This window comes from Coenobita brevimanus, chromosome 14 (genome assembly GCF_032717465.1).
Source record: "Coenobita brevimanus isolate Jiangsu-jjx chromosome 14, ASM3271746v2, whole genome shotgun sequence".
NCBI classification, from domain to species: domain Eukaryota; kingdom Metazoa; phylum Arthropoda; class Malacostraca; order Decapoda; family Coenobitidae; genus Coenobita; species Coenobita brevimanus.
Genome location: NC_136967.1, coordinates 40995225 through 41012888, shown reverse-complemented (window position 1 = coordinate 41012888; position 17664 = coordinate 40995225). Strand labels below are relative to the sequence as shown.

Here is a 17664-nt window from a genome sequence, read left to right as displayed (position 1 = left end):
AATGTGGGTTCATGTGGCGAAAATACGTCCAATGATGAAAATAGGTCCCTGGGGGAAAATAGGTCTATGGAGAAAACAGGCATATGGGCAAAGTGTTTCCTGGAGGACAATGGGTCTATGGGGTTGAAAACGTCCAATGGAGAAATAGGTCCATGAGGAAAACAGATTCATTGAGAAAATCGTTCTGTGGGGGAAGCTGGGTTCAAGGGTGAAAATTGCCCCAAGGGAAACACAGGTCCAAGATGGGTGAGTGGAAGTATGTACCCTAGAGGTTATAGCTGGAGGTAGATTTATGTGCTGATGTAGTATCATTTAAACACCAAGGATCATAATTAGTACAGTATACATTTCAGAATATGCATTATAGCTGTCATAATCCCCCAACCTTTTCATCACCAAGACCAGTCACTACATTCTTCCACAACTATCATACTACAGCCTTTCACCTATGAGCACCACTCAGGGACGCTAGTACAATGAGACATTTTTCCCCACCAACAGTGACTACAAACACCAGTACCATCTTTCTTTACCTATCACCATAACTAAGAGTACCCGTCATCATTCCTCACTACAGCCAAGATACATACCAACAACATCTTTTTACGTGTGTATGCTTTATTGTGCGTATGTCTATTTAAACAGCATATTTTGTTTTGTTTGTGTGATTCCTCTGTTACACATCTACCATCAAAATTATATGCATTTGTCTATAACAGGTGTGTCTCTTGAGAGTGCTTTTTAGTTGCAGGTATGCGTCATAATTGTGGATCTTTATTACAAGTGCATCTATCACTGGTGTGTATCTGTCTTAGGTTTGTTACCCGTCCCTGCCCCGGAGGGACTCGGGGACAGGTATTGTTTTAACTTGATTTGTCTATTTGTCTCTCTGTCTGGTAACAACTTTACGCGAGGACTGCTGGTGTGATTTTGACTCATTTTACAGGGATGATCGGCCATGACCTGATCATCTGAATAAATTTTGGGCCAAAGTGGGCCTAGGCCCAGGCTGTAGGCATCCCAAAAAAATTTAAAAATCTTTTTTTTTCCCCATAACTCCTTTCAAATTCATCATCTGCATCCTATAACATGCCTCATTACATCAGGGGGGGTCACCCCCCAACTAGCGGTAGGGGAGTCAATGTCAGGTGGGTCGAGTCAAAAATTTCAGATGGGCATAAAATCTCCAATTTTCATCCGATTTACTCCAAATTTGATATATGACGTCTTTGACTAGATATTCTGTTGTGTTTATATGTCAGTACTAAAATGACTGCCAGGGACGGGTTTGCTGTGCCTTGGAACCGCTTCTTGTTATTATTTTACAGTTATCTCTCATACATGTTCAGATTACACATGTGTATCTTCGAGACAGGTGTTAATCTCATACAGTGCATCAATCTCCGTTGCAGGTGTGTACTGTAACGCCACCTGGGACACCCTGTACTGCTGGCCTGCTACTGAAGCGGGGACAACAGTGAGACGGTCCTGTGCTGCCATCTTCAAGGACCTCTCTGCACTGCGGCACTACCCTGACGGTAAGAAAGGGAGGACTGGCGACTTGACGAGATGGAGAGGAGGGGGAGAAATAGGGGATGGGAAACAGGTAATTAGGAAGAGAGGTGGGAGGCGGGAAAGAGACAGGTATCTAGGAAGGAAGAGAAGGAGAGCTGAGGAGATATATGAGAAGAAGCAGGGACAGGTGATTGGGAAGAGAAAGGAGAGTGAGGAGAAACAGAGGGAGACATGGCGAGGAGTGGAATTGCGGAAAATGGAAGGAGGGATAACAAGCAGCAAGATATATTTTTTACGATCATGCTCTTCAGTCCTGCAATATCCCCTAGCCTATGTGCTTTACGGCATAGTTCTGGCGTTCAGGCAGGCTAGAGCAGAGAGATGTATTGTGATAATGGATATATAACATACGGAACAGAGAAGGGACAAAGGTTGATCTGGGATGAAAGGGAGACTAGAAAAATTAGTTTATGGTTGATCCTGTACTGCCATCTGTAGAGAACTCAGCATTGCTACTCTCCGATGTTAGTAAAGCAAGGGTATAGGGGACACAGAGGGCAGATGATGAATAGATGGAGATTGAAAGAATTGAGGTTTTCTTTCTTCTTATGTCAAACATCCAAACTGCTACCTTGTTGAAACTGTTTAATACAACACAATCCCAATAATTAGACGACAAAGGTAAGGGGCACGGAAGTAATTAAGGTACAGGGAAAGGATGGGAGGAAAGAGAGAGATAAACGACAAAGACAGGAAAGAAAGGATAGTGCTGAAACAAGAGGACGAGAAAGAACGGGGAGCAGGGAGGGAAACGTGAGAACTAGGTAGTGGGGAGGAAGACAGGGAGAAAGAGAATTTTTTTTTAATATTTCGTCTCCACTCCTGCATATTAATTTTCTTCAGATTGTTGGGTTTACAAAACATTACCAGCAGAGAGAGGATGGTGAAGCAAGGGGAGATAAGGTGAGACTGGGGAAGGTAGGATGAGGCACGGAGAACTAGGGTTAATTAGATGGATGCAAGGTGAGGCTGAGGTAAGTATGGTGTGGAAGAGTAAGGTAGGGTGAGGCCTAGGGAAGGAAGATGAAGGAGAGGAAGGTAAGATGAGATTGGTGGAGGAAGGATGAGGCAGAGCCGGTAGCATGATGTACAGGGTAGTAGGTAGAGGTAAAGGGAGGTAGGATGAGATAGAGGGAGAAGGAATGAGACAGACGCTGTAGGATGAGGCAAAAGGAGGTTGGGTGAGGCAAAGAGGGGTAGAATGTAGCAGAAGGAGGTAGAGACAGTAGGATGTGGCCAAAAATGTAGGGTAAGAAGGACTGAGGTATGTTGAGAGAGACGGAGGTAGGATGAGACAGAAACAAGTAGAAAGGGGGAGGTAAGATGAGGAAAAGACACGTAGAATGAGGCAAAGAATGGTACAGTAAGTTGAGGCACAGGGAGGTAGGACGATTTCATGACAGCCGGGTGATAGTGAAGAATATAGTTTAAGACGAAGGAGGTATGGAGAGAATTAGCAAGATAGTGTGGTGCACAGGGAGGTAGGATGATGCTGAGAGGATGGATGATGCTGAGTGAAATTACAGTGATAGTGAAGAAGGTAATTTGACACTCAAGGCCATAGAGAGATGCTGAAAGAGACAGGGTGATGTTGAGGGATGTAGAATGATACTGAGGGAGGCAGGGTGACTGAGAAAAAAAAAAGAATTATGCTGGGGAGCATTGAGTTATGTTTGTGGAGTCAGGGTGATACTGAGGTGTAGGTGAAGTGATACTGAGTGACGTATGGTGATGCTTTTTTTTTTTTTTTTTTACGGAAGGAAGATGGAACAAAAGGCCAGGAGCCCGCAAACTGTTCCTTCCAAGAATAAAGAAAAACAGTAAAACAGAGAGCCAAAGGGAGTAACGGTTAACTCTTGCATTAGAGAGTTGGACAGTAAGGGAATGAGAGTTTGTTGCTAGACGGGTGCTATGCGCCCGTCGTAGTGGTGGAGGGGTGCAAGCAGCTTGTTCAGAGGAGCGGTGACCATTGAAGTAGCGATAGAAAGAGATAAAGATGTAACAGCGAGGTGAAGAGACAGAAGTTGAACGGAGCCAATAAGAGGAGGACAGTTAATGAGACGAAAAGTCTTTGACTCCACCTTGTTGGGTAGAGCTGTATGTGGGGAGCCTCCCCACACATGAAAGTTGTACTCTACACAGGGGCAAATTAAACCCGTGTATAAAGTCAACATCTGTGGAGCTGTAAAGAAGGTACGGACTCGGCTTAGCACACCTAATCTCTTAGAAGCAGCTTTTACAAGAGATTTAATATTATCTTTCCAAGATCAATCCAGAGAGACTGGGATGCAAGGTGATACTGAGTGTTGTGGGTGATAATGAGGAAGACAGGGTGTTAATGGAGGAGGTATGATGCTACAGAGGAAGTCTGGTGAGACTGAGACAGTTAGGATGAGTCAAAGGGCAGAATGAAAAGTAGAAAGAGAGGTAAGGGGGCCTGGAGGAAGTTGCTTTTAGAGATGAACGATCCCTTATTGTCATCTTCATAGAGCCTTCAACCCCGCCTCATTGCTTGGACGTGAGGTAGATGTATGCGGGAGAAAAGTTGGAACAGATGAGAGGCAGGGAAACAGAAGTAATATAGGAGATAGGTAGGAGGGCAAGAGATATACTGTAGCGGAGAGATAGGGGAGAAGAGGAGAATTAGGTGCAGGGGAGAGATTGAGAAGTAGTACAGGGGCAGGGGAGACGTAGGAGAATGGTAAGGGGAGAATGGGAGAGGTAGGGGAGTGGTAAGAGTGTAGGAGAGAGGTAGGGGAAATATAAACAGATACGGTGCAATGAAGTGGTAAGGGATGCGAGGTAAAATAAAGAGAGAGGTAGGGAGGTTAAAAAAGGAGGAGTGGAATGCTGATAGAGGCAGAAAAAAAAAAACAGGTAAAAGCTAGCGTTGGTAAGTTGTAAGCAGAGTACTTTAAAGGGGGTTAGGGAGGTATAAGCAAGGGAAGATGAAGTGGAGAGGCATGCAGTAGGAGGAATTTGAAAGTGGGGAGGTAAGAAAAAAAATACGGAGGTAAGCATTAGTCATGTGTTTGCAAAGGAGGTGATGAGAGGGAAGAAATGGTGCAAGGACCTCTTGAGGACTTTGAGGTTTCGCGAGTGGCAGAGAGATAAGCAAGAGGTGTTTTCCTTGGGACGTAATGGAAGGTAGGGGAGCATGAAAACCCAGCAAGGGTAAGATTAAGAAAGAGTTTTGTTGAAGAAACAACGAAAAGTAATGATGGGTGGGAGGTAAGGGAAGGCAGAATGTTAAGCAGGAGCAAAATTTTTCAGGAAGAGCAAAGAGAGGATTGAGGTGGTCAAGGGGTGAGCTAATGCAGGATGTGTAAAAAGGAAGGAGGGAGACCGACGAAGCTAGTACGCTGTTGTAGGTTTATGATTAAACGTCACCTTTGTCTTCTCTACGTTTCTCACATATAATGCTACACAACACTCAGGCAGGGAAGACAGGAACAAAGCAGCGGAGAGGCACAGTGATGCAGGGGATAAGCTGGATGAGACAGAGGATAGGCTGATAAAGGTAGGAGAGATGAAGTGGTGTAGTGGAGATATAAAGTAAGGCTGAGAGAGAGAGAGAGAGAGAGAGAGAGAGAGAGAGAGAGAGAGAGAGAGATACATACAGACAGACAGACAGACTGAGCCAAAGTCAAAGTATATTTAGGCAAAGAAGAGGTAGCGTGAAACAAAAAGCAAGTAGAACAGGACAGAGGAGAGGGAAGGCGAGACAGGAGGAAGAGGAGAATAGCAGAGGGTAAGAGACGTGAAACACTGGAGTGACAGGCTCAGGGTCAGGTAGTTCAGCCATTCCCCAGAACGATCTGCCACACGAACATGTCTTGAAGCGGGGAATGGGAGAGCATGGTGATGTAGGTAAGACAGAAGAGAACAGGACTAGGGCAGGGACATGTAAGGCGAGACAAGCTGGAGCCGGAGGGGTAAGCTGAGGAAAGGGAGGACAAAAAACGGAAAGAGGAGGCAGGAAAGAGAGACAAGAGAGGGAGTGTGCGGTTGGGTGTAGCAGGGGAAAAAAAAGTGAGAGGTAGAGTGAGGCAGGGGCTGGCAAGAGCAGGGCAGAGACATGAAGGGTGGGACGAGAATAGGCAGGTAGACGTAGTGTGAGACATAGAAGGACACGGAGAGGTAGGGTGATGTAGGGGAGAGCATGGATATGTAAGGTTAGGCTAAGCAAGAGAGGACAGTGGAAGGTAGGGTTAACCAGGATCGAGAGATGAGGGGTAGACTGAGACAGATGAGGGCAATGGGAAGGCATAATGTTGTAGGATTTGGCATGAAAGGGCAGTGAATCGTAGGGTTAGGTAGGGGAGGATGGGAAGGGTAAAGCGAGTCAAGAGAGGGCAGAAAGGTGTAGGATGAGGCAAGGGAGGACTGGGTGAGGGAGGGCAAGGGCATGCAGGGTGAGGCAAGGAAGGACTGGGAGATGTAGGTTGGCGGATGGAGGGCAAGAAGTGTAAAGTAAGACATAGGAGGACAGGAAAACGTAGGCGAGACAAGGAGGGTAGAGTGGGACAGGAAACTGTATGGTGAGATACTAGAAGGCAGGCAAGGCTACGAAAAAGCAGAGAAAGGTAGAGGTGGGGGAGGGCAAGTAGGTGTGGTGTGATACAGAGCGTGCAGAGATACGTAAGGTGCAACACGAAAGGTCAAGGTGAGACGAGACAGGATAAGATGTGACAGAGCAGGACAAGATGAAACACGCTAGCACAAGATGAGGCAGAAGACAAGTGGTGAAGGGGAACGACAAGGGCAAAGAAAGACAAGGGGAGACAAGTGAGGACAAGTTGAGGCAGAGGTGGACAATGTGAGGTAAGGGAGAACAAGATGAAGACGAGGAAGACAAGGTGGGACAAGAGAGGGCAAACTGAGGCGGAGAATGACAAGTGAGGGGCTGGAGGACAAGGTGAGGAAGAGACACATGGTGAGGCATGGACAGTCAAGGTGAGGCAGGGGGAACCAGGTGAGGCAGAGAGACAGGTTCGGCTATGAACGGTCAAAGCGAAGCAGAGAAGGACAAGGTGAGGCAGGGAGACAAGGTGATGTATGGGCGGTCAAGGTAAAGCAGTGGAGGAGAAATGAGGTAGTGGAAGATAAACTGAGACAGGGAAGGACAAGCAGAGGAGGATAAGGTGTGGCAGGGAGAAAAGATGATGTGTCGGGGGGAGGGTCTAGGCGAGGCAGGAGAGGAGAAATGGAGGTAGGGGTGACAAGGTGAGGCGGGGGAGAACAAGGTGGCGCAGGGGAAGACAAGGTGAGGCTGGGAGAAAAGGTGAGACATGGGAAGCCAAATGAGGCAGGGAAGGAAAATGTGAAGCATTAGAAAACAAGGTGCGGCAGGGAATTAACAAGGAAGAGTAGGGTGATGTTGAAATGGGAAGAGTACGACAGGAGGGAACAGTTATAAAGGGGGTTTAGGGTCATTTTCTTTATCACGCGAGAACATCGTAAAACTCGGTGACTGTATTCAGTTTCACCATTTTTTATATAATCATATCAGACGAATTCTTTACATAGATAATTCGGCAAAGTGGGAGGTGAGCGTGAGTGTACTGGAGATGAGTTCTTGTGTTCGTGAGTATTTGACTGAGACTGTGCGTGTCATGTGCTTATCTGTGAGTTTTGTATAAAAGGCTTCATTCTATACTACGTTAGCCTACACCCGTAGGTGAAAAGCGAGGTAAATCCCACGTTGGTATTTCCAAATCTGGCAAGTTTAACTTCCATACTAGATGCTGAACGTCGCCGTACCAGAGAATTAGATAGTGTTGTGTATAAGGTAAGTGAATGAAGTGAACACAAAATCAAACAGGGAATAAATGTGGCGTGTCACCACACAGGTGTATGGACAGGTTCCGTGATACAGTGGGTTTCAGGGACACGTAAGGTTAGGCAGTAGAGGACAGGGTCATGTAAGGTGACTTAGTGGAGGACATGGACGTGTAAGGTGAGGTAGGGGATGGCAGCAGCTTACTAAATGAGGTAGTTGGAGGCAGGGACATGTGAGATAAGGTAGTTGAGGGCAGCGACAAATGAGATGGAATGGAGGACGGGGACTTGTGAGAAGAGGTTACTGGAGGGCAGGGACTTGAGAGGTGACGTAGTGGAGAACAGGGATATGTGAGATGAGGTTGACGGACATGTGAGGTAAGGTAGGGGAAGGGAGGGCAGAGATATGTTAAGTAGGAGAGAGAGAGAGAGAGATGGGATGAGAAGATAGTAATAGCTGAGGACTGCGGTTGGGAGGTTTTAAGAGCTACTATAACGGAGGAAAAGATGGAGAGATTTTGTGGAGAGGCATAGGAATAAGAGTCGTGAGGGTGGAGGGACTTTACTGGCAGATGACAGAGTTACATGGAAATAGATGAATGGAAAGAGACTTTTAGCAGAATCATAACTACACAAAACACAGACCTCGCCGTCCCTACTAGCTTGATTCACGATTGTATTGTTAGAAAACTTTGTCGGCTGTCAAAGAAGTTGAAAGCAAAACTAAACCCAGATCATTTTTCGCAAACGCTCCGATCATATCAGCCATGGTCCTTGCAGGATATCAGAGAAAAACATATAGCCTTGTTGGAAGGGAATAACACCGATGGAAATTCTGTAAGTGAGGTAGAGCGTTGTAATGAGGCTGAACTCATACAATCGTGTAACTGCATCAAAGATAGTTGCGTGAATATAAAATTATCGTTAAAATAATTTTAATCTAAAGGATCATGATGTTTTAGTGATCTCAGAGAGAGCAATATTTTTTTGCTTTCATCACCTGTCGGCATAATTCAGCAGGACGGTGTACTTTAAGTTAACTGTTACAAAAACACGTCATGGTGGCTCCAGCCATCATAACTCTCTCTGTCTCTCTCTCTCTCTCTCTGTCTCTCTCTCTCTCTCTCTCTCATTTCATTACTGCAGTGTAAGAAGTGTAAGAAAGGCACTGTCATTTTTGTTACGCATGAAACTTCTGAAGCACCGCATTTGCATGCTCCGTTCTTGAATGCAGTTACGTAGCATCCCTTTTTTCTTCCACTTTGGTTGCTTTTCAGTCCAATTTTCTAATGCAAGAAAATACCGGTATTCTAATTCTTTCATGTACACAACTGGCCAGCTCTGGCATAATCTTCCTTAGCCCATCTCTCTCTTTGTCAACTACTTTTTGTCTCTCAAATGCAATGCATCCAGGCTCCTCAAAATGAAAAGATTTTCTTCGTTATTCTTATAATCTGCCGCGTAACTCACAATTTGTTCTTTCATTCTCATTAAAAAGGAAAAGTTCAAAAACATAAGAGTTACAATGGCCATGGTCGATCAATGATTACCCTTCCTGTTATACAGCAGTTAGTGGTAGAACGTGATCACACAGCAGTTTGGATGTGTTTGCTGCATAGTGTCTGATTCTCCAGTAAATTTTGAGAGTTAGTTTCATTCATCTACAGTATTGTAAACAAAGAAGTATTGTGCAGTGACAGACTTACTCTGTTATCTCCAGATGCAGGCCATTGCTTGGGGATAGAGTGTTAGTGATTTTTGTCCCGTCTATGGATCCCTGTTTAGTCCGTTTTTTATGCACTGTATCTGATATCGCCTGAAGTATCGTTGTAACAAGGACAAGTCAAACGTTCCCAGGTTTTCCTCGGGTGATTTGTGTGTGAGGGACGAAGTGGATCAGAAGTACTGGAGGGGATGGCTTAGAGAGAGAGAGAGAGAGAGAGAGAGAGAGAGAGAGAAGACTATGAAGAAAGAGATTGTTTAAACTTCATGGACAAGGGAAGGAAAAGACAAAACCAGGGAGAAGAGGCTATGGAGAAGGGAGAGAAAGAAATGTGAATGGAACGGTAAAACCAAAGACAAATTAAGGAACAGAGGGAAGTAAGAATAGGGAGAGAAAGAACAGAAAAGCAAAACTGGGCAGTCCACATCCACAATAGGAGACTATATGAAACCAAGAGGCACTCAGAAAGCATAACAAACAATAGCTAGACCCAATAAAAGAAAGGGTGCATTTGCTGCTATCAACCTCCCCAGCAGTATTCTAATGGAAAATAAGTTATTTACACAAGGAGGAGACGTCGCAGCTTGGGAGTCAGGATTGGGCAATATTTCGTGTATATATATATATATATATATATATATATATATATATATATATATATATATATGATTGTGTGTGTGTGTGTGTGTGTATGTGTGTGTAACATTAGCATCATGATCGTCATTATCACCATCCATTGCAGATTCACTTCTGAACAAAGGCTTCCTTAAACATTTTCCACAAATTCCTTGCCTCAGCAAATCTCCGTCACGTTTTGCCTGCAAACTTCTCCAACTTATCTCTCCTGTCTGGCCTTTTTCTGCTACGCTTACAGTACAGTCTCTTGAGATCAGGTCAGTTGGCCTCTTATTCCATCAGTTATCCCTTGTTCTTGCTACATGACCTGCCCACTTCCGTTCCTGTTCTTAGATAACTTCTATAATATCTACGACTTTAATCTGCTTTATCACCCAAGTTGGTCTTTAACGGTCTCTAAAAGATATCCCCAACAATGATCTTTCCATTGCTCTCTGAGAACGGAATAGGCGGTTTTCCATCGATTCTGTCAGCTTCCATGTCTCACAATCGTATTTCATAGCTGGGATTAGTCAATCGTTTGATATTTTTCGTTTCATGCATATTGGCTCGCTCATTTTCATGATGTTTCTACGTCTACCGAAAGCTTGCTATCCATGAATGCATGGAAGCATACGTTCCTTTCTCATATCCTTTGACTACTGTAATGCTGTAATAAAAAAAAGAAAATAACATGGTTTAATCATGCTTGTTCTGCTACTATCCACAACAGGGAGAAGGTCTACAAAAGGTACCAGAGTCAACCAAATCCTGAACCTCACCTCTTTTATATTTCAGCTCGAAATCGAGCAAAGTCTATTCTTCGCTCTGCTAAAAAATAATTTCATTCTTCCTATGCTCTGCCATCTTTGCCAAAAAACCTTTCTAACAATTTACTTCACCATCCTTGCCTCCTCTTTTCCTCTCTGATGGCTCTGTAGCTATTTTCCTACTGAAAGGGCAGAACTCGTTGCTCAGACTTTCTCCTTCAATTCCATCCTTAAAGATTCCAGTGCTGTTCCTCCATCACTTCGCCCCTCTGACTTCGTCAAGGCTGACATTAAAATTTCTTCAGTTAATGTATTTTCTGCCATCACTGGACTCAAAACTAACAAGGCATATGGGCTCGATGGGGTCCCTCCTGTTGTCCTCAGAACTGTGCTTCTGTGCATTCACCCTGCCTAGGTAAACTCTTTCACCTTTGTCTATCAACTTCCACCTTTCCTTCTTGCTGGAGGTTTGCTCTCATTTAGCCTGTCCCAAAGATGGGGTGACCATTCCCAGCCCTCTAACTATCGCATAATACTGGCGATCTTCTCATCTACCTTTCAGACTCCTTGTCATCCTCATTTCGAGACTTCTGCGAAATCTTTGCCATTGCACTTGACGTCTCAAAGGTTGTCGATCGAGCCTGTCATACATCTTTAATTTCAAAACTGCCTTCTTATGGTTTCTATCCTTCTATCTGTGCCTTCATCTCTAGCTTCCTTTCTGGTCGTTCCATAGCTGTTCCTGTAGACGGCTACCGTTCTTCTCCTAGAGCTATCAACAGCGGTGTTCCTCAGGGCTCTGTCCTATCGTCAGTTCTCTGCCTCATATTCATTTATGACTTTCTAAGCTGTACTGTACATCTAACCCTATCCATATATATACTGATGACTCCACCCTTCACCTTTCCTTTTGCTTCCCGTAGCGTCCATCTTAGCAGTTACTTCAGCAGTCAAAGGATGAGGCTATGGCACACCTAATGTTTGACTTGTCTCATATCTTTAATTGGGGTAAAAATAATTTTGCCCTTTTTAATGCATCAAAACTCAGTTCTTACATAAATTAACCCCACAAAATCTTCCACAGGAGTACCCTCCAATGTTTAACAATATCCAGCTCAATCCTGCATCATTGTTAAACATACCTGGGGCTTCATTTTGGGGGGATTCATCTTGGAAAGAACATATTACTTCCGTTGTAAAATCTGTTTCAAAGATTTATGTGTGCTAAGCCGACTCCATGCTTTCTTTACTCGTGCGCAGTAGTTGATTCTGTACACGGGTTTATTTGCCTCTGTTTAGAGTACAACTCTCATGTGTTCAGAGGCTTCACACATACAGCTCTTCTCAACAAGGTTGGGGTTAAACGTTTTTCGTCTCATTAACTATCCTCCTACTGGTTCCCTTCACCCTGTCTCTTCATCGCACTGTTACATCTTTATCACTTTTCTATCGCTACTTCAGTGGTCACTGCTCCTATGAACTGTCTGCTTGCATCCCTCTACCACTGTGGCAAGTGCGTAACACCCGTCTAGCAACAAACTCTCATCCATTTTCTGTCTAACTCTCTAATGCAAGAATGAACCGTTACTCCCAGGCCTTCTTGTATGCAACATGTCAGCCCTGGAACTGTTTCCCTCTCTCTGTATTTTCTACTGCCTATGATCTCCAGTCTTTCAAACGCAGTGTGTCCAGGTATCTCAAAATGAACTGATCTTGAGTTTGGCTCTCTGTTTTATTAATTTTTTTCTTGGTGAAACAATTTGCAGGCCTCTGGCCTTTGGTTCCTTCTTCTTTGGATAAAGAAAAAGATATTGTAATGCGTCTTTTTACTTCGTTATCATGGCCATTCATTAGTTTTAGTAATTGTTCCAAGTAATTGTACTCCTCGACTTCTTCAAGAATATCTTCTCTTATTTTGATGATGCTCTTTGGTGTATTTAGATTAACAATGGTTTTACTCCGGTCCACGTTTAGTCCTACTCTTTGAAACATTCTCAGTTTTGGTCATTTTACATTTTTTTTTTACAGTGTCTGCTATTTCTGAGATTGGGAATATGTTAGCTGCAAATCTTACATAGTTTGGGTTTGCTTCACCTATGTTTACTCCTTTGTTCTCCCAGTCTAGCTATCTGAAAACACTTTCTAGGCATGCTGTAAATAATTTTGGTGAAATTGTATCTCCGTGATGCAAGCCCCTCTCAACTGTAATTTTTTCAGTCTTTATATAATATAATTGTAGCTGTTCCCTCTTTGTGTTTTCGAGCAGTAATACAATGTTCTCATTGAATCCTTTTTTCCGCAGTGAATTTGCAATTGCTATGTGCTCCACTGAGTCGAAAGTCTTTTTGTAATCAACAAAAACTAAGCACAGTGGTATAATATATTCTGTAGTATTCTCAGTTAACTGATTAATTGTGTGTAGATGATGATTATTCGAATAACCGCTTCGGAATCCTGCCAGTTCACGAGGTTAGCTTTTTTCCAAATCTCTTGTTATTCTGTTTGTAAGGATTTGAGAGAGGTGTTTGGAAAAAAAAAAAAAAAGGTAATAAGCTAACGGGTCGATGGTTATTAAGATCTTTGAGTCGCCTTTTTTAAAGACAAAATAACTATTGCATTACACTAAGTTATGGGAATTTCCTTCATCTTTACACACGGAGTAAATAATTGGGCAACCCTGTTTTGTAGTTCTGCTGCTGCAACCGGGAGGAAATCTGCTATTATTTCATCTTCTCCATGGGCCTTCCCACTTCTCATACTTTTATGGCAAATGTATACGTCTTCCGCTGTTATCTCAGATATTTCATTTGTGTCCATTGAAAAGTTAGCTGTTGGCACTATTGTCTTTGCGGCAAACTATTCTTTGTTATCTTTTCAACTCTTTTCACCATCCTAAGTCTACATATAATGACTTTAGATATACAAGAGTATATAGATAGATAAATAGATACATAAGGATAGATATAGATATATAAATAGATAAATGTAGACTATATATCGGTCCCTGTCTTTAAGCATAGACAGATAGATAGAGAGATAGAGAGATGTAGATATGGATAAACAGTATAAATATATCGATCTCTATGCATACGTACATACGGTATGTGTGTGTGTGTGTGTGTGTGTGTGTGTGTGTGTGTTAAAGTGAGTACCCTTAATCCCACGTTATTAATTATGTTCGCTAAATAATAGTAAAGGATGCGTTTATTTTACTTCAGGCAACTCCTGTTGTTTACACAGCTCCACTGTGTATCTTTCCATATGGGTTTATGACTTTTTTCCCTTCTTTCCTCTGACCCTGGTATTGGCCCTTCTCCTCCTTCGCCTCTAATGTGTGTCATATCTGATTAATTAGGCAGAGAAAAAGTAAGGATGATGATGCTGGTGCTGATAAATAATAATAATAACAGTTATAATAATAATCATCATCATCATAATGATGATAGTATAAATAATAATTATAATAATAGTAATAATAACAATAATCTATCTATCTATCTATAGCCCGACGCCATAATCCCGCAAAGGGTGGCCGCAGACAAAACGCCTCTAAGTCGCTCTGTCACCCACCATTTGCCTATCCTCCCCCCAACTCACTCCCCCCTCCCTCATATTCCTCTCAACTTCATCCCTCCACCTAATCCTCGGTCTTCCCCTCCCTCTCCCTCCCGCCACCTCACCTACATACACCTTCTAAGTCAGTCTATCATTCTCCATTCCCTCCACATGTCCAAACCACCTGAGTGTATTTCTCCTAATCTTCTCAACCACATTCATTTCCACCCCACAGCGTTCTTTCACTTCTTCATTAATCAACCTGTCCCTCCATGTCACTCCACATGCTCCTCTCAAATAACTCATTTTCACTGCTCTCACTCTTGACGTGTTCCCCTCTTGCAAGGTCCATGCCTCGCTTCCATACGCCAGGGTAGGGATCACAGTACTATCATACAGTGACTTCATAACTTCCATACTCACCTCCCTATTTCTCATCACTGCTTTCAGTGAACCAGCAACCTTCCTTCCCTGCTGTACCGTTTCAAGCACTTCATCCCCCAAAGTTCCATCCTTACGCATCACACTACCCAAGTAATTGAATGCACCCACATTCTCTATACCCTCACCATACAACCTCACTGTGCATTCTGTGACTTCATTCCTCTCAAACGCCATAACTTTACTCTTGTGTATAGTAACTTTCAGATACCTCTTCCTACACACTGTCCCAAATTCATTCACCCAACCTTGCAAGTCCCATTCATCTTCACACAACAATACTGTATCATCAGCAAACAACAACACCGGAATCTTCCAAATCTCATCCTCATTCATTAGAGCCACCCCCACATCCACTGCCCTACCTTGCACCTCCTTTACAACTCCATCCATGTATATATTAAACAGCCATGGAGACATCACACAACCCTGTTTCAGTCCCACATTGAGATCAAAGAACTCAATCAGCTCACCAACCACTCGCACCATAGCCCTAGCTCCTTCGTACATACTCTTCACAGCACTCAACAATTTCCCCTCCACTCCATATATTCTCAGTATATTCCACATACCTTGTCTATCAGTTCTGTCATAAGCTTTCTCCAAATCCATGAAGGCAGCATACACTTTCTTTCCCTTCTCTAGATACTTCTCCACTAAGCATCTTAGAACAAATATCTGACCTACACACCAATTTCCCTTCCTAAATACTCCTTGTTCTTCTCCAACTAGCCCCTCTGTTATATGCCTAACCCTATCAATGAGTATTCTACCATATATTTTTCCAGTCACACTTAGAAGGCAAATACCCCTGTGGTTACCACATACATCTCTCTCCCCTTTTCCATTGTATAAAGGAACAGTTATACCTGACATCCAGTCCTCCGGAACTCTTCCCTCTTCCCAAGCCAAACTGTATAACTTCCATATCCACTCCACTACAATCTCACCCCCATACCTAAGCATTTCACCACACATTCCATCAGTTCCTGGGGCCTTTCCCATCTTCATCTTCTTCATTACTTCAACTACTTCCGCCCTACTGATCTCTTCCTCCCTCCTCTCATCTCTTCTTCTCCCAGCCATTCCCCAACCACTTATACTCACACTGCTCTCATTCTCTACATTCAACAAATCCTCAAAGTGCTCCTTCCATCTCCTCATTTTCTCTCTCTTCTCCACCAACAATCTATTATTCCTATCTTTCACTCCCCCACTATTACCCCTTTCACACTGCCTTACTTTCTTTACCTCCTTCTAAAACAATTTCTTACTCTCCCTCCATTTCACACTCAGATTCCTCCCAAACTCTTCATCCACTTTCTTCTTACTCCCCTTTACCAATCTCTTCTGTTCCCTTCTCCTGCTCACATGTACCTCTCTCTTCTCTCTCTCTCTAATCTTCTCCCCTACCTCTATTCGCTAGCCATTCACTATATGCCTTAATAATAATAATAATAATAATAATAATAATAATTATAATAATAATAATAATAATAATAATAATAATTATTATTATTATTATTATTATTATTTCCAGTGCCCCGGAAACCACTTACTACGCTGGGTGGTAACCATATAACCTGAGTTTTTGGCCGGGATAAGTGTCCCTCAGATTCCCCTATCTAAAATCACTTAATCATGGCAAACGTTTCGGAGAGCCCCAGAGGGCACAATCCCTGCCGAGGGCCCCAATCAAATGGGCAGATTTGCATGGCCATGTGCAATGTGAGAGGTGTGAATGAGGACAGCAAGAGGGTGGAAGTCAAGAGTGAGAAGTATGCCGTGATGGCATTGTGTGAAACAAAGATAAAAGGGTGTGGCGTGGAGGAGTGGGAGGGTGTGAAATGTGTGAGATTGGGAATGAATGGGCAAGGAAGATGCAAGGAAGGAGTTTTAGGGATGAATGAAGTGTGGCAGAGTGGATTGAGAAATTACAAATGTGTCAGCTGGAGATATATGTATGTCAAGTTCAAATTTGAGAAGGTGAAAGTGGCGGTCATTGTAGCGTTTGCACCGTGTGATGACAGGAATGGGAGAGCGAAAGACATGTTTTGGGACGAGTTGGATGAAACAGTGGGAGAAATGCCCAAGAACTATAAAGTGATCGTAATGGGCGATATGAATGGAAGAATAGGCACTGCCCCTGAGGATGAAATACCGGGTAGTGATGGAGTACCAGGAGAAAATTATAATAGGAAGAGACTGAAGGCTATGTTAGGAAAGGAGGTTCTGCATTTGTAACTCGTATTTCAAACACAAAGATGCACATAAATATACATGGTATAGATGGAATGGGGTTCGTGTTTACGTGCTCGTAGAGAGATCGATGCTGGGAATAGTTGCTGATACGAGGGCCATGAGAGGACGATGTGGAGGTCTGTCAGATCATAAGAGTGCGGTATGCAAGATCAAGCTGAGAGGAGTTAGGTGAACCAGGAGAGAGGAGCAGTCAGAGAGAAAGACTGAAAGTCGAGACGCTGAGGATGAAAGAAATGGCAGATGAATCTAGAACCATAGTAGGGGAGAAGCTGGAATCACTGAACTGGAATGAAATGGATCTGGACAGCCTGTGGAATGCATATAGGGATTGCTTAGTCAGGAATGCTAAAGCGGTTTGTGATGTGGCAAGAGTAACAATAAAAAAGATAGGTATGGCATGGTGGGATGAAGAGGTTAAGACAGCAGTGGAGGAAAAGAGGAAGAAGTGGCTTAAGTGGTTGTAGAACAAGGGTTCAGTTGAAATAAGAACTAAATATACTGAGAGCAAGAAGCACGTAAAGGGGCTAGTGAAGAGGAAAAAGAAGGAGGTAAATGATGAATGCAAATTACTGTGAAAATAGGAAATTATTCTGGAAAGAGGTGCGGAAATGTAGAAGTGACAGTGGAAGGAAATGTGAAAGTGTGAAGGATGTAAGTGGTAGATTATTAACCCTTTGGGATGAAGTCAGGACGAGATGGAAAGAATATTTTGAAAGCCTGATGAATGGGTATAGAGACTCCAGAGCCGCTGTAAACATGATTGGTTTTGGGGGTGTGAAGAGAAGGAATGCAGTGTCAGGAAAGGTGACACTCGCACAGGTGAAGAACGCCGTGAAGCAGCTAAAAAACGAGAAAGCAGCTGGGTTTGATGAGGTGTATGAGACATGATTAGTGGAGAGAGTGGAATGAAGTGCTTGTTGAAGATATGTAAGAAGGCATGGA

General features: G+C 43.3%; 1 protein-coding gene across 1 annotated transcript in view; it reads left to right on the top strand.

Annotated features, from left to right (window-relative positions):
• Positions 1-476: 476 nt before the first annotated feature.
• Positions 477-17664, top strand: part of LOC145390374 (corticotropin-releasing factor receptor 1-like) — a 427528-nt gene continuing 410340 nt past the window's right edge. The window contains exons 1-2 of the mRNA XM_080265322.1: positions 477-500; positions 1376-1538. Coding sequence (XP_080121448.1) covers positions 477-500; positions 1376-1538 — 187 coding nt within the window. The remainder of the gene's footprint in view (positions 501-1375; positions 1539-17664) is intronic.